General features: G+C 45.8%; 1 protein-coding gene across 1 annotated transcript in view; it reads right to left on the reverse strand.

Annotated features, from left to right (window-relative positions):
* PARVB (parvin beta) overlaps window positions 1–2,861 on the reverse strand; it is a 97,759-nt gene extending 94,898 nt beyond the window's left edge. Inside the window, exon 1 of the mRNA XM_007061748.4 lies at window positions 2,254–2,861. Within this exon, the coding sequence (XP_007061810.1) occupies window positions 2,254–2,368 (115 nt within the window). The 5' untranslated portion in view covers window positions 2,369–2,861. The remainder of the gene's footprint in view (window positions 1–2,253) is intronic.
* Between the last annotated feature and the right edge of the window lie 14,823 nt (window positions 2,862–17,684).

The following is a 17,684-nucleotide window of genomic DNA, read 5'->3' on the forward strand; positions in this document are numbered from 1 at the left end:
TTGGGCCATTTCCAGCACAAATCCAGGGTTTAACAAGAACGTCTGAGGGAGTGGGGGGTAGGAAAAAACAAGGGGAAATAGGTTACCTTGCATAATGACTTACCACTCCCAGTCTCTATTCAAGCCTAAGTTAATTGTATCCAATTTGCAAATTAATTCCAATTCAACAGTCTCTCGCTGGAGTCTGGTTTTGAAGTTTTTTTGTTGTAATATCGCAACTTTCATGTCTGTAATCGCATGACCAGAGAGATTGAAGTGTTCTGCGACTGGTTTATGAATGTTATAATTCTTGACATCTGATTTGTGTCCATTTATTCTTTTATGTAGAGACTGTCCAGTTTGACCAATGTACATGGAGAGGGGCATTGCTGGCACATGATGGCATATATCACATTGGTGGATGTGCAGGTGAACGAGCCTCTGATAGTGTGACTGATGTCATTAGGCCCTGTGATGGTGTCCCCTGAATAGATATGTGGGCACAGTTGGCAACGGGCTTTGTTGCAAGGATAGGTTCCTGGGTTAGTGGTTCTGTTGTGTGGTATGTGGTTGCTGGTGAGTATTTGCTTCAGGTTGGGGGGCTGTCTGTAGGCAAGGACTGGCCTGTCTCCCAAGATTTGTGAGAGTGTTGGGTCACCTTCAGCCCCCAACTAAAACCTCTCCAACGCATTATTAAGGATCTACAACCTATCCTGAAGGATGACCCAACACTCTTACAAATCTTGTGCTGGAAATGGCCCAACTTGATTATCATACACATTGTGAGGAGAGTTATCACTTTAGATAAGCTATTACCAGCAGGAGAGTGGGGTGGGGGAAGGTATTTTTTCCATGCTTTGTGTGTATAAAAAGATCTTCTACACTTTCCACAGTATGCATCCCATGAAGTGAGCTGTAGCTCACGAAAGCTTATGCTCAAATAAATTGGTTAGTCTCTAAGGTGCCACAAGTACTCCTTTTCTTTTTGCAAATACAGACTAACACAGCTGTTACTCTGAAATAGGTCAAGGAAAGAATTCTTCTGTCAACCTAGCACTGTCTACAAGGGGACTTAAAATGACCTAGCTATATTGTTCAGAGGTGTGGATTTTTCACACCTTTGACTGATGTAGTTAAGCCAATTTACTTTTCCAGCTTAGACCAGGCCTTAGTGTGGATGCAATTTATATGAGCAAAACTGTGCGTTAGCTGGCATAGCTTATTCCCCTCACTCCAAGAGAAATAAACTATACTAGTAAAAGTAGTGACCAATATAGCTACGCCAGCAAAACTTTATAGTGGAGACCTGGCTCTTATACCAGTACAACTGTGTCCACACTAGGGCTAGGTTTACACTTTAATCACAACTGCGGCACAGCTGCAACACAGCAGCTGTGCCATGGCAGCAGGGCACTGTGAACACTCACTGCAGTAAGGAAAGGGATCCCGTCACACCCCGAGCCAAAACAGGTAGGCCTGTAGCAAAACAGAGTGTAGACCAGCCCTGGAAAAAAGCTGGCTGGATTTACAGGGTCTCTTGCACTGTTTGCAAGCCCAACACCACAGCATTGTGCTGGAGCAGTGGCTCTCAGCCTTTTCCCAACGATGAGCTCATTTTCCAAGAGAAAAAAAGCGTCGGGCTTATCACTCCTCACTGAGAGCCCACGTGCAAGAGCATGGGAGCTGGGAAGTAAAACTAGACAGAAAAAGAAGTGGAAGCGGCTCGTCCTGCCTAAGTGAACAAGGAGTAAATAAAGGAAGAGCTCGTAGTAAGCACTGAAGATTCCCAATATTCGGCGAGCTAGAGCCTCAGCGCTTTATGTTAGATCCGGGGCATGACCCTGCAGCCTTTGACGTTAGTACTGGCTACACAAGGGCCGGTCTGTACTGAGCGCTGCCCCCGCAACCAAGCTGAGCTGCGACCGCTCCCCCAAACCTCTCCGTGCTGCCCGGACGCCTGGCCCCCGACTGCGAGCGCCCCCCAGCCCCGCCGCGCTACCAGGCTGCTGCCTCTGCCGAGCGCGCTCTCCGCAGCCCGCCCCTGCGGGCCAGGCCTGGCACGCACCGCCCCAGCAGGGCGCCAAACCTGCCCCCCTTTCTCTGCCCCCCACTTCTGCCCTCAAGCCCATGGAAATAACTAAGGGGGGGGGTTGTTCCAAAGCGTCCCTGCCCCCGTTTCCCTGGCCAGCGGGGGGGGGGGGGGAGCCCGCAGCAGCTGCTGCAAGTCACGTTGCTCTGATTCACTTTCTACCCCCCGGCTCCCGGCGGACTCACCCTCCTTCGCTTTCTTCTTCCTCGCCAGGGTCCCGCCGAGCTTGCCCAGGAAAGACTCGTCCTTCTTCATCCTGTGGGGCCGCAGGGTGGGCGAGCGGAGGGGCGCCGAGGACATTTGGCTTGTCCCGGGGCAGGCGGCGGCAGCGGGCTGGGGAAGCGTGTCCTTGTCCGGCCGGGCTGGGCGAGCGGCGGGGGAGGGCCGGGCGGCGTGTGTGTGTGTGAGCCCCACACAGCGGGAAAGGGGCGGGCTGGGAGCTGCAGGGATCGGCCGCTTTCCAGCCTGTCACAGCGCCCTGCCCTGGCGTGGAAGTCCAGGGGAGCCCCCTCGCTCAGGCAGTCAGCGGGCTCCCTACCCGGCTGGGGAGCAGCCCCGCTGCTTGCGGGGGGCGAGCAATGAAATCCTGCCGGGCTGAAACACACACGAGGGTGGTTAAACTGTGCCTGTGTCAGCACCACACACACACACACACCTGGATTGTAGGCTTGGGGTTGTGGTATGGGGCTGACACACACAAAAACCCCACACGTGCGCTGAACCCCCCTCCCCCCCCCCCAAAAAAAATCCTGTCAAGGAAGATCCATAATCCAGGTGTCCTTCCACTGCTCGGTCTGCCTGGGTTTCCTTAGCATGCTTTATTAGCCAGATGAGAAGATGGGGCTGGCACATCTTGCAAACGTGTAGATGTTGTTATTGTGTGTGGAAGAAAGACATGAGCTCTTAGAGGACCCCTCTGAGAGCTAGGCACCAAACACACACTGAGGAGCCAGCCCCCCTGCCCTGAACAGCTGACAATGGAAACAGGCAGGACAAGGGAGGGGTTCAGGCACAGAGGTGTGAAGTCATTTGCCCAAAATCGGTGGCAGAACTGGGAATACAGCCTAGGGGCAGCACCTCAGCTGGTGGCAATTATCACAGCTCTATTACAATCAAAGGAGCTATGACAGCTTCCACAAGCTGAGGATCTGCCCCCAAATCTCCTATTCCCCAGTCCAGTGCCCCATCCATTAGACCACCCTGCCTTGCAAACAGTATATGTGTTTCAGAGTGGCAGCCGTGTTAGTCTGTATTCGCAGAAAGAAAAGGAGGACTTGTGGCACTTCAGCGACTAACAAATTTATTTGAGCATAAGCTTTCGTGAGCTACAGCTCACTTCATCGGATGCATTCAGTGGACATTCAGTGGAGATGTTCAGTCCACTGAATGCATCCAATGAAGTGAGCTGTAGCTCACGAAAACTTATGCTCAAATAAATTGGTTAGTCTCTAAGGTGCCACAAGTCCTCCTGTTCTTTTTGAGTCTATATGTTACTGTCTCCTCTCCCACCCTGCCTGTGTCTCTTGTCACTTTAGGCAGCAATCCTGCAATGAGCTCCATGAGGGCAGATGCTTGTGCCTGCTGGGACCCCATTGATTTCAGAGGGACTCCCCATGGACACAGATGTGCAGAGTTTATTATAGGGCGGAGGTCATTGACTCTGGAACAGGAACCATGCCTTGTGTATTAGTGCAGCACCTAGCACAAGGGAGGCAGAGCCCATCTGCAGGTCTCTGCCCACTACTTCTATATAAATATTCAATCCTAATAAAGAAAGGCTACAAGGCAAAGTAACTCATGATCCTGCTGAAAGACGTACTTATTACTTACCAGTTTATAGCCCCCATGAGTGTGAATAGGTGCTTCACAGAACACACACAAATACAGATCCCACAGAGGTTACAAATCTTAGGCTCTAATCCTGCCAAGTTTTATGCACGTTTAATTTAAAAATTCCATTGAGTTCAATGGAACTGCTCAGGTGCTTAGCATTTAGCACATGCATTAGGCTCCAATCCTGCACTCTGTTCCAAGTGAGCATGTGACGGTCTATATCAGGGGTGGGTAAACTACGGCCCGTGGGCTGGATCCGGCCCTCTAGCCATTTTAACCCAGCCTGTGAGCCCCTGCTGGGGAGCGCACTCCGGTGCTCCAGCCGGGATGCAGGGTTGGGGGTTGCACCATGTGGCTTCTGGAAGCCGCAGCATGGCCCCATTCTAGTTCCTACATGCTCCAATGGCCCCCTCCGGTGCTCCGATGGGAGCTGCAGGGACGTGCCTGCGGACGGAGCAGCACGCAGAGCCACCTGGCCACACCTCCAGGTAGGAGCCAGAGAAGGGACATGCCACTGCTTCTGGGAACCTCTTGAAGTAAGCGCTGCTGGGAGCCTCCACTCCCCAGCTGGAGCCCTCACACCACCACCCCCCGGACCTCACTCCCCCACCCCAGCCCGGAGCCTCCTGCCACACCGTGAACTCCTCATTTCTGGCCCCACCCCGGAGCCTGCACCCCCAGCAGACCCCTCACCCCCACTCACACCTCAACCCCAATTTTGTGAGCATTCATGGCCCGCCAAACAATTTCTATTCCCAGATGTGGCCCTCGGGACAAAAAGTTTGCCCACCCCTGCTCTATACTATTATACTTTTACAAGACTATGATGAATGTTGTACAAAGTATGCTTTGTGAGGGATCATTTGAAAAGTCATAATCTTCAGAATATTACCTTGTTATATGCGTAGCGACACTCTATGAGAAGTTATAAGATTCTACTGTATGACTATTAGTGAAATATGTTGTCATTTTGGTAGCACCCATAAACCAGTTTTTCAGAGACAAAGACATACTAGCACCCCAGATAGGTATTAAAGGGCCATCACCTACTTAAGCGGCCATCCTCCAGCAGGGGACAAGGTGTGAACAAGAAATTTACATTTAATCACAAGGAGACTCAAACCTTATGTCCAGATGCTCAGCAAGGATGATTCTAGCATAAGAAATTGAATTATAAAGAGGGAGGAAAACACTTGACTTCACCTCTCTTCCTCCCATCTCTCTGCTCATGACATCAATGACTCTCAAAGAACTGAACTAAGGGGGGGAGTGGTCCAAGATTGAAAGGAAATGCAGCCTGTGAAATTTACTACAGCATATGGTGAGGAAGGCTTCTGTTTTTAAGTTCAGTTACCTTGTGTATTACTTTTATTTTCTTTTGTAACCAATCCTGATGTTTATGCATCATCACTTGCAATCACTTAAAATCTATCTTTCCTATAGTTAATAAACTTATCTTATTCTTTTGTCTTCACAAGTGTGTTTGGATTAAAATGTGTGGGAAACTCCATTTGGGAAAACAAAGCTGGTGCATATATCATTTTCCTTTGATGAAATGATAGACTTTCTATGAACTTGCGTTGTTCAGTAGCATGCTGGACTGTACATTTCTGGAGCAACAAGGTTGGGACTAAGAATTCACAGCTGTTGCCTTGTATGTAATTCACGAGTGATGGGTGGTCAGAGTGCTCATGTATTTGACTGGGAGTGAATTTGCTGAAGTCTGTATGAGCAGGCCAGGAGTGGATGTTCGGACAGTACAGCAATGTAAAAGGCACGCCAGGCTAGAGAATTAAGGGGACACAGCTGTTCAACTGTCCAGATTGTACCCTGGGTAATGTCACAGAGCAGACAATTCCCTCCACAGGGAGCCTCACAGAAGTCAATGGGGCTCTGCACAGGGATCCACTCATGCAGAACAATTGCAAGATTGGGATCTTAATGATGAAATATACAGTGAAATGAGAAACTGAGAGGATGGGGAGGGAAGAGGAGGAGACAAGTTTCTGAGATATGACTGGGTGGTGACTCATTAGGCAGGCATAATGCTTTGTGGTTTACATACAATGTTTTCAAATGGGGACACTTGTATTTCTTTAGGTGATGCAGCAGAGTTTTTGAGGAGCAATCTGAACACTGAGAGGGCGGAGGGGCCTCACTGATTTTGGAAGAGCCTTCCAACAGGACGGGGCAGCATGGAAGAATGCCCTAAGGCATATGTCAGAGCAAGAGACAAAAGGGGTGTCAAGGCTGTCACTGACCAAGTGGAAGTGGAGAGGAAATAGAGATCAGCTCAGATGTATGCAGGGTGTGTGTGAAAGAAAGGACAAGCAGTATGAACTCTTTGCATATGGAGAAATAGAGAACAAGGTGCAGTTTGTTTCTGTTTTAAACTTTGTACAAGTAATGGAAGTTATAGGAGAATTTTTTGTGTGAATTTTTCACAAATCAACAGAGCAGAGAAACATTTTAAAAGAAAATAGGGTCTTTAAAAAGCACTAAAACTGACAGCAGATCTCAATTACAAGTGGAGACCCATGAGCTACTTTTAACTTTTTTTAAATTGACTGGATTTCAAGTTTACAGTGCCCCTTTATTTAAGCCTCCTATTGTCCTTGTGAATCAGGCAGTGTTTTCAACCTGGCTTTCAATTATCTCAGTTAGTGGGAGCGATCAAGAGTAAATATTTTACTGTTATACATTCTGAATATAGACAACAACTCATGAAGTCAATACTGCTATATAATAAAACATTTCATTTAAGCTTTGCAATTGTAATGAATTTCTTAGGTTTGCCATTTAGTAAATATGTTTGTTTGGAAACTACAACCTCTAATAAATTTAATTACTTTTGCCTGTGACTTTCATATTAAAAGCATGGCTACTAAATCACACATCTTGCGTGTGCATCATTTTACCACCATGAGCAGTCACATTGACTAGTCACATTGCAAGCATATTAGTCTTTGCAGGATCAGGGCCTAAATGCAGGCAGTAACTACTAAAAACATCCAGGTTACAGTACAGGTAGTTAACAATGTGGTTACTGGATGAGAAAGCAGACATGAAATATTTGGCCTACAGAACCAAATTGTCAAGATATTTGAATCATGGTGTAAAACATGCTTACTTAGTGATACGGTGTCATGGCATGATGGAGCCCAAGATATACTTGGGAGTCTGTGAAAACTGGCATTGGTCAGTGGCAAGGGGATAAGTGGCAAAGTCACTTCCACAACCTCAGTTCCAGATGCAGCATTTGGTTCACACTGAGCTTTCTGCTCTTTAGCTAGTTATCTCTCTGGAGTTAACAGAGTCACAGAAGACAAGTGACTTGTCAAAAATCTCAGTATTCAGCAAAAGTAGAACTCAGGAGCTCCATACCTGTCATCTTCTTATCACGTATCCTGCTCAGCAAAGACTAGAACTCAGGTTCTCTAGGCCTGCCACTTGGTCATATGCCCCTATACTTAACAGATGTGAGCTGAGGTGGTCGGTAAATAAAATATTTAATTGATTTTGGCCCTTAATGATAAAAGTACCCTCTTGTGTTACATTAGGTAAATGTCTTGGTTGTTAAGCAGATACATGTAACAATTATATAATATTATACAGTATTTCAGTCAATTTCTCTTCCTCCCAGGGAAAGGATGGTTCATGTGGTTAAGGAATATGACTTGGAACAGGAGACCTGGTTTTTGTTCCCAGCTCCATCAGACCTCCTTTCTTTATGTAGGACACTTTACTTCTCTATGCCTCCATCTCATTTGTTTAAATGCAAATAATGCCTACCTCATAAGGGAACTCTTCAGCTTAATCCATTAATACTGCTAAAACACTTGGAAAGCTTGGGCTGGAAAACACAGTGCAGTGGCTACCGTTAACACTTATTAGTATTTACTCCCACCACTCCCACCACTTTTACTGCAGTATTTTCTCCATCCTGCCTCCTTGGTGAGCCAGGGAACTATTATTCCCATTTTACAGATGAGGAAACTGTGGCACAGAGGGAGTAAGGTCCAGATTCCCAAAGGTACTTAGGTGCCTAACACCCATTTAAATCACTGGGGGTTAAATACCTAAATACCTTTGTGGAGCTGGACCTAAATGCCCCTGGTGCCACAGTGAGAATGTAACCAGTACTCAAAACTCCCATTTCCATGTTCTAACCACTAGACTATCCTCCCTCAGGTACCCCATAACCTAGAACTCTGTTTCTTCAAGGGTCACTCCTGTACTATGATACACAAGGTTTTAAACAAATAAGTCTTTAGCACATGGACATGTTTTTTTTAAATCTGCAGGATTTTCTGGAGCTCCTCATGCTTGCTGTGATACTGTTCAGTATTCACTGTAATCCTAAACACAAAACAAAGAAGTAGTTTGTGCTCTCTTAGATGCCCCATTGTCCCTATTTTAATCAGACATCCCTTCCTCAAGCCTGGAGGTATTTGATCTTTGGCCCTTGTGACAGATTTTTGTTACCAACCTGCCTGAAGGCGTCAGTTGATCAGGCTGAGGCCAAGGATCTTTTAGGGAGGAGATGACAAGGCACACCAAGGGTCTACGTTTAAAGCTTTATTGATAAAATAATAAAACAACAGCAAAGAGTGCTGGGAACACTCCCACGTCACTAAGGGGAAGAAAGAAAGCGTTAATGCCCCAAGCCCTAATCCACTTTCATACTCACATACGCTACCCAAGGCTGGCCAGGCCTGGGTGTAATGTCAGAAGAAGTGCGGGGGGAAGGGTGGACGGGAGTTCTTGTCCTGGGCCCAGGCCGTCCAGATCTGCTGCTGATCTCTGAATTGCTCCAGCTCTCAGGAGGGTTTTAAGCCCTGGCATCCTTTGGGGGAGTTCCATTCCACGACCTCCGTTCCTGGTGCTCTTTGTTTCAGTCCAAACCAGCTTGCTGTGGCCTTCTTGGTTTCCCAAAACATCCTGGCTCCGGAGACTTTGTTTTCCCTTCTATTGGCCTTCGCTGTCGTGTCTCATTTGCTCTCACTGTTCCTACTGTTAACTTTGCAGCTTTGCTCCACTTAGTTTTTCTCTTCTTATGGCTGGTAGGGTGGGGGGTGGGTTTGCATATTGTATTAATAAAAACACATATCTTGGTGAAACATTCCTGTGTTTCATAGATTTCAGTACATGCACTGCTGTCTATTACACTGGGTTAGATTCTTAATAAGCTTTACTACTCAAGCATATTTTAGCAGAAGTATTTCCATAATATGGGAGTGAAATTACATAATGCTATGGTTTAGCTATTGTACTAGGAAGATTTAAATAGTTTGTAGATGTACTTTGGTAGTCAAGCTGCACTTCACTAAATGGAATATTTATCCTATGAGGCTTTTTTTTAAATGTACAATGCAATTGCCTACAAGCAATCACAAGGCCTATACACACCCCTTAAGTTGGGACACAAATGATGCATTGGCTGTCTACAGAGAGATGAATTTCATCCTTAGAGAGTATACTGGTCACTCTTCAGTATTTTTCTATCCTAAATAAAGTTACCTGTCATACTACTGTAATATTTTTTGAGGAAGGAAGGAGACTTGCAAGAAGAGGCAAATATGGTGGTAGTTTTTAATATAATTTAGGGAGGTCTAGAGAAAGCATTTTACTGCCTACCTTGTTCACACAATTTTAGGTCTGCATACAGCTTTGGGAAAAACATGCAATTAGTAAAGGAACTAATTTCCTCTTATTTGCTTGAAGCAAATGAGGCAGCTTTCCAAACTGATGTTTTCAATCTTTGAATACATTGAAATAAGGTAACTGAATCCAGAAAATATATACTAGAAACTGCTGAACAAACAAATGTTGATCAGCAGCATGACTGGCAGAGTGCATATTTCATTTGCTAAAGTTTCCACTGAAGTATTAAAATATGCATCATTTTTAGCAACATGGAAAACTAAGTACAGCAGCATCCCATTCAACCATTGAAATAAATGGGTGTGTAGCTGGTAAAGTAGATTATATGATTGAATAAGTAAAGTATGACTCAGTAAAGCTCATGAGCTAAACATGCAGTCCAGAGAGCATATAAACCTTCACTGACTTAAGTATGCCAGCAAATCAGAAAAATACAACACTTGAGATGTAAAATACTGTATGCAAACATCTTCAAATCTAGCTGTGTTTTCTTTTTTTGGGTGGGGGAGAATAATATTTAAAAATAGAACTGGTAAAATTTAGAGACTGAGCAAAAATGGACTAAATAGCTGCTGCATATACAAAAGAAGGAGAGATCGGATTATTAGGGAGCAGGACAGGGAAGGTGTGATGGCTCAGGTGTTGATGCCAACTACTCCAGCACTCTGATCACTTCAGCACCAATTAACCCGCCTGGGGTGGACCTGATTTGCCTACCTAGAATTGGCTGGGGAAGACCAAAGTGCTAATTAGCTCATTAATTCAGAGGGTAGAAGGCGGCACAGGATAAAAGTGCTGGGGAGAGGCAAGATAGCAGAGCCAGAACCAAGAAGGCTCTCTGGGTGGAAAGATCACTGCCCTTCCCTTGGTAGAAGATGGAGGTAAAACTGATGTTGTCAACCCTGTGTATGGCTCAATGAGGTGGTGGGAAGAGTAATGACATAAATTGCATGGTGGGGTTTAACAATGAACAGTGTCTGAATACTCTTCGGATACAAAGGAGAAGACAGGAGTGTGACCTGGCCCTGTCAGACAGGGCATAAGCCTCTCATAGGGAAAAATATTCTAGAATATTGGAGATCTTAATTCTAAGTCAGATCACAATGGGTGTGAGCAAATGATCCACTTTTCTACATTGGGGATGAATAACTTAAGTCCCTATAATTCTACTAGTTGTTAGTCCTTAAAAACATTATTTAGTTCACAGCCAGTTTTCCTGACAGATGGCTTTTTTGATCCAGGATGCGGAAGGCCTAGGAGCTTGAACCAGAGTACAAGGTGCCTCTAAGGATAGGACGTGAGAGCACCAGGAAGGCAAAGTGCATTAGTCTTCTAATCATCTTCCAGACTGAATGATACCAGTATTATATATCCTAGAAAAAATCACATCTCCAGTGTTACCTTGCACACCAGCCATGAAATTCCTTTGACTGAGTATTCATTAGGAAATCTGCCAGAGCTTGTATGAAGAGCTCTGTGGAGCCTGAAAGCTTGTCTCTTTCATCAACAGAAGTTGGCCCACTATATATAATATGTCCTATTAGGAATAAAGGATTACATTTGGAACTTAGTGTAGGATCTGCTTTTGATTTCAGCATATGTTAAGTAAACGATGTACCTTTAACAATGCGGAGTCATTTGAATGTTCCCAAAGTTCTTTCCTCATGGTTTTTCCATTTGCCTCTATTTTAAGTTGTATGAAAAGTTTTTTATTTAGTTTAATATTTGAAAGTATGTGAAGCGCTCATTAAAATTGAGTGTCAATGGAATGGTGTTTGAAATTGATTTATTTTATTAATTATATGGTAAAATGATAAAGTCAGCAATTTTTCAGGAATAGGGTGCTGTGATACTTTTTTGTGTTTTTATGTCTGATTTTGTAACCAAGTAGTTTTTAAGTGAGGTGGAACTTGGGGGTCCTCAAGACAAATCAGACTCCTGAAAGGGGTACAGTTGTCTGGAAAGGTTAAGAGCCACCGCAGTAGACAATATTACAGTTCCAATACTTTTTTCCTGTTAGTGTATTTTACTGAATTGAAGACTAGCTTATGCATAGAAGTAAAGATGATTTTATTTGTATATACGCTAAATTGACTGGCTGCAGGCTGATTTCCGCCCCCCCGGGACACTGTTTAACTTACACTAATCTGACTGGCACAGTATCCATTCAGTACAATAAGGCCATTCCCAGCATCGGTGAAACATTGCTGTAAGCACAGCAGTAGCTAATAGGGTTCTAGCACGAACCACCCTGGACAGTGTTGTAAAACTGTTGTAGATTTGGCTGCACAGTTTTAAGAGAAATCATCCTAACACCTCATGCTGTGGTCAGAGAAATCATGCTAAAACCCTCCTAGCAATAGCTACCCACACAGCGGTAACCTTTGTGAAGAGAGGGCTTTTAGAGCAGGTTTAAAATCATACACACTCGGAATCCCACCCATTTTAGGCAGTTAGTCCTGCATGTTGTCCTACATAAAACTCAAGGTAGGGACAGGTATGAAGAGACTGCTGGTCATTTAAAGTGTTTATTTTGGGATGTCAATACTGACCTCCTTTGTAAGGCACGTTGGGCTAGATTCACAAAGGGACTTTGGAGTAGTGATGCTGAGCATCGTGGTGCCTAACTTTCAGGGGCCTAGAAAATCACAGGAACAACACTGTGCTGCTGAGTTAGGCACTTATATGATGACAAGGGGCCAGGGCAGTGATAGGTGTCTTAGAATGCGATCCACCAAGCCAGCATGCTAGTTGGGGAGCTGGCTAAGGTAGCCAATGGGAGATGTTGACCAGAGGGGTGTGGCCTAAGCACTGCCCCTCTCCCTGAGTTTAGCAGCTAACGGGCTTGCAGGGAGATGCCCTGACCACTGGAGTAAGGATGGAGTAAGGATGATTTACTCTTTTGGGAGCCCTTTCCCAATTAATACTTAATTATCCAACTGAAACGGAACTTCAGCTGGAGAGAGTGAGGGAGCCCCACACTGGAATATAACATAGCTCAGTGGTTAGAGCACTCTCCTGAGAGATAGCAGATCTCTTTTGAATCCCTTCTCATCAGGTGGGGGTGGGGCTTGAACCCATGGTCTCCCGCATCTCAGCTGAGTGCTCTAACCACTGGGCAAACAGTTATATAGGAGGTTCTCCTCCCTCCCCCAAACTATTTTGTATGGAGTTGTGGCCTCTGAGCATGCCTAGTGGATCAGGCCCTGCACATGACTTATGCAGACAAGTGCCTATCTTCTCCTCGTTAGTGAATTTCTCTAGAGAAGTGGTTCTCAACCGTTTCGGGCTCAGGCCCCATTTGTAAATGTTTATGGCCTGTCGTGACCTAGTAAATCTAGGGGTGGAGGCCCTGAGGCGGTTTTGGTTGGATCTGAACCAGGAGAGGAGCAGGGTCCTGCCCAGCACTCCCCACCCAGTGGCAGCTCCTGCAGCTCCCATGCTGTGGGGCTGGCTCTCCACTCCGGGCATTGCAGCCTTTGGGGTTGCAGCATTGCTCAGGTTTGGCCCCCCCCGCACTAGATCAAATTTGTGAGAGTGAAGTAGTGACCTGGCTTATGGGTTGCACTGCCAATCACTCACATTTGGCCTATCCGGACTCCCATCATCATGACAGCTTGGCTTTAAACGTGAGTGGTGCTGGGACCCTATAGGTTGCAGTGCCTGGCCCAGAAAGGCAAGCCCACCCAGCCCCATGGGACAGGAGGCACCAGGAGCTGCTACACAACCTTTCAAAGCATTCTAGTAACCCAGTTTTGGGTCCTGACCCACAGGTTGAGAAACCCTGCTATAGGACTTAAGTAGGAGATAGGCACCCCTACACTGCGTGAGGCAGCAGTGCACGTGCTCAAAGGCAGAAACATAAGCACCTAGACAAATTTTACTGCTCAAATTTAGACTCCTACAGGGTTAGGCAGCAGCTGAGCAAGAGTCTTGCAGATCGCAGTAGGGCCTAAACACAGGATTTTGGTGCCAATGTACCTTTGTGAATCCCACCCTTGAGATCAGTGGATAGAAAGCATTATAAGCAGTTGGTATTACTATTTTCCTCCATTACTTATTCAGCATGGCAAGCCATTGTTTGCATAAGAAGTTTCATTGAAGTCAATGGAACCGGTTAGGTGAGCAACTACATGTGAGCCACAGTGGCATAAGCTGACACGTAGTCCACATTTGTACTCAAGTGTAATAAAACTGGCAGATAGACCGTTTTGATTCTGTAAGTTCATGGTTGGTGCTGTCTGTCATAACAGCCCCTTCGTCAAACATTGCCCATCCCGTGGACTAGATTCTCTCATCAATGTTTCAGAACAAATTATTGCTGATAGTTCGTTTGTCAGGCATTGTCTCACATATAGTAATAAGTGCCATAGTATTAGCCTCTGCCCCTCTATGTACTTCCGTTGACATTAAGTAGAGGCCTAGATAATGCTTAAAAGGTAGTGGTTTTTATTAACTCATTTGCCCCAGTAATGTTCTCCTGTTTAGAAGTATCTAATTTTAAAATGTGGGGATTTTTTAAAGTGCAAAGCAATTACCTTATTAATAATGTCATAGTAAACCTGCTTCCAAGATGTGAATCAATCCCTGCCAGTTTATTCTTTTGTCACATCTTGTGCTATGATCCTGCCAGCCGTCACAAGTGTAAAAGCAGGGGAGCAGCTTTTCACTTGGATGGAACAGTTTAAAGAGATCTCACCGCTAGAGGAACCAGGGGCGGTGGTTCACAAGGTGATACTATTCCTCCTGCATTACCGCTGACCACCCATACTATGGCCCTACCATGATGTGAGGGGACAACACAGCTGAAGATACCATCTTTCAAATAATATATGCTCACATACAGCTAATAGTGAGCCCAAGGGATGTTCACAAAAATAAGTTGAGTGATTAGATGTTATCTTTCAACTTGTCATACATTGTTGGGCAGGGTTACAAAGTAAAAGCATCTCAACCTACCTCCAGCTGAAGAGATGTATAGATCACCGGTTTAAGGGCTACAAAAATGCTTCCTTGTTCAGTGAGTTAGCATTAACCCTTCCATTTTTTTCTGACCACTGAGCAAACCCTTTCAGAGAACCTTATGTTTCCAATGGAGACTGACCAGAAGAAGTCGTTTGCTTCATGGTTCCGAGAGCACAGTCAGAGTTTGGGGAATCTCTGGTGTGAGGTCAGCACAACAGCATTTTAGCAAGAGTACCAGGGATGACCACGCATATCAGCAAATAGCCAAAAAACTGGCAGCATTGCAAATTTACTGGATCAGTCACCAGTGCAGGGAACAGAGTAAGCAGCTGAAGACCAAGTACCAGGGACCAGAACTGTACCTTGGGAAACTTGCACACATCACAGCCATTTTATAAGGAATTTGACTGGATGCTGGATGCTGCACCGAGCACAAAGCCAACGTCAGTGCACATTGATCTGGTCAGCCAGGATGGGGCTCTGCTGGTTCCGGAATCCAGCATGGGGACTGATGGAGCCAGCAGCTGGTGCTGAGAGAGGCCAGCAAAAAAAACCCCAAACCAGTTATCTACCTTTTCATAACTGTGTTCTTCAAGATGTGTTGCTCATGTCCATTTCATTCTAGGCGTGTGTGCGCCCACGTGCACAGTCAGATTTTTTGTCTTACCGGTAGCCGTACAGTCAGCTGGGGCACCCTCTGGAGGGCCACGCTCATGCCGCGGTATATCAGGCGCCACCGACCCCACGCCCTCTCAATTCCTTCTGGCCGACAACTCCGACAGAGGGGCAGGAGGGCGGGTAATGAAATGGATGTGAGCAACACATCTTGAAGAACAGTTACGAAAAGGTAGGTAACAGTTTTAATTCTTTGAGTGCTTGCTCATGTCTGTTCCATTCTAGGTGACTCAAGCAGTATCCTCAGAGGTGGGCTCCGAGTTCAGTCTTGCAGCATTACTCTGCCAAAGGCAGCGTCATCTCAAGCTTGCTGGGTAAGCACGTAATGAGATGCGAACGTGTGGATGGATGACCAGGTGGTAGCCAGACAGATTTCTTGGATCAGCACCTGTGCCAGGAAGGCCACCAATGTCGTCTGTGCCCTAGTTGAGTGAACCCTCATGTTCGCCCGCGGGGCACCTTTGCCAGCTCATAAAAGTAGCGGATTCAGGCCGTATTCCAAGACATGATTCTCTGGGCAGACACTGAGCAACCCTTCATCCTGTCTGCCACAGCAAACAACTGTGTTGACTTACAGAACGGCTTGGTTCTATCTATGTAGAAGGCCAGCGCCTGCCTGACATCCAGGGTATGAAGCCTGCGTTCCTCATCCATCGCATAAGGCTTTGGACCAAAGACTGGCAAGTATATGTCTTGACCAGTATGAAACTGGGAGAGGACCTCGGGCAGAAAAAGCCAGGTGCGGACGCAGCTGGGCCTTGTCCTTTTTGAAGGCCACATAAGGTAGCTCCAACGTGAGCACCCTCATCTGACGCCCTACGGACCGAAGTTACAGCGACCAAGAAGGAGACCTTCCAACTACTTCACACTACTATAAGTAAACCATGTACAAAGGCCCTAAGGCATGAAGTTCAAACAGGAGAAACCACTAGCTCTTGCTCAGCTCTGACTGACCACCACAGGCGGTAAGGAGGAACTGAGAGGGCGTAGGGCCAGTGGCACCTGATATACCGCAGCATGAGCGTGGCACCCCAGAGGGCGCCACAGCTGGTCCGACGGGTACCGCTGAGACACAAATCTCGGACGACCACGCACCTAGAATAGAATCTACATGAGCAAACACTGGGAGAAGAATGGCGGTTACTGAAACCAGCCCCAGAGGCGGCTTTGCCGCAGGGGCAGCAGTGGCACATCTTGGGTCTATGCTCAAAGAAGCTTTTTGATGCCCCCAACCAAAGAACAGCTCACTATGGAGCCTGCAGAAGACGGGCAGACAGACGCCGCTCCAAGGCCTGTAAAGTTTGTCTCTATTTTAATGTTTATTAATAGGGGAATAGGAAATTTAATGAGGAGAGATTAATAAAACCAGGACTTTTCAGCTTGGAAAGGAGATGACTAAGGCAGGGATATGATAGGTGTCTGAAAAATCATGACTGGTGTGGAGAAAGTAAATAAGGAAGTGTTATTTACTCCTTCTCATAGTACAAGAACTAGGGGTCACCAAATGAAATTAATAGGCAGCAGGTTTAAAACAAAAGGAAGTATTTCTTCACACAATGCACAATCAACCTGTGGAACTCTTTGCTGGAAGATGTTATGAAGGCTAAGATTATAACAGGGTTTAAAAAAAAAAAAAATCATGGAGGATAGGTTATCAATAGCAAGGATGGTGTCCCTAGCCTCTGTTTGCCAGAAGCTGGGAATGAGTGACAGGGGATGGATCCCTTGATGATTACCTGTTCTCTTCATTCCCTCTGAAGCACCAAGCATTGACCATTGTTGGAAGACAGGATACTGGGCTGATGGATCTTTGATCTAACCCCGAATGGCTGCTCTTATGTTCTCCGAACCAAATGCAAAATGTATCCACTAATGGCAAATTGTATGCCAGTGCCTTTGCTCACTCCCACCTCCTGTCTCCACCAAATGGAGTTCAAAATGGCAACCAGAAAACTTTAACAGTAAAAATTGAAACCAAATTTTTACTTGAAAGGTGCAGATTTTTGCTAGGGCATTCCTGTTTGTTAAAAATAACCTTACATTGCCACTGTCATAAGTACACTGCTCTGTGACTGCTCAATGGTCTAACAAACTATCTGAAAGCAATGAACTTGGAGGAGGGGCGAGGAGAGGTGGAACTGTGTTCCATTTATAAATCTAGTACGTTTTAGTTTAATACAGTTCACAGATGACAAAGTCATTTGCCCCAAAATAAGACTGGTTTGAATTTTGTCCAGAAACATGTGGGGAAGGGAGATGGTGTGAGGATGGCGGCCATGGAGTTCTGCTTGTTTGCAAGCAGTCATAACCCATCTCCAACAGGATTTCAATCTGCCAAATGCACATTCAAACAACCATTCTACACCTGCTGAAAGTGTAATTAAACTGTCTTTTGCCAGGACCTCTGATATCAGGGTACAGTTTCATAAGCAAAGGCAAGAGGTACACAGGGTCCCCCAGAGTAACAGGAACTCTGTTT

The sequence above is a fragment of the Chelonia mydas genome, chromosome 1 (genome assembly GCF_015237465.2).
Source record: "Chelonia mydas isolate rCheMyd1 chromosome 1, rCheMyd1.pri.v2, whole genome shotgun sequence".
Taxonomy (NCBI): domain Eukaryota; kingdom Metazoa; phylum Chordata; order Testudines; family Cheloniidae; genus Chelonia; species Chelonia mydas.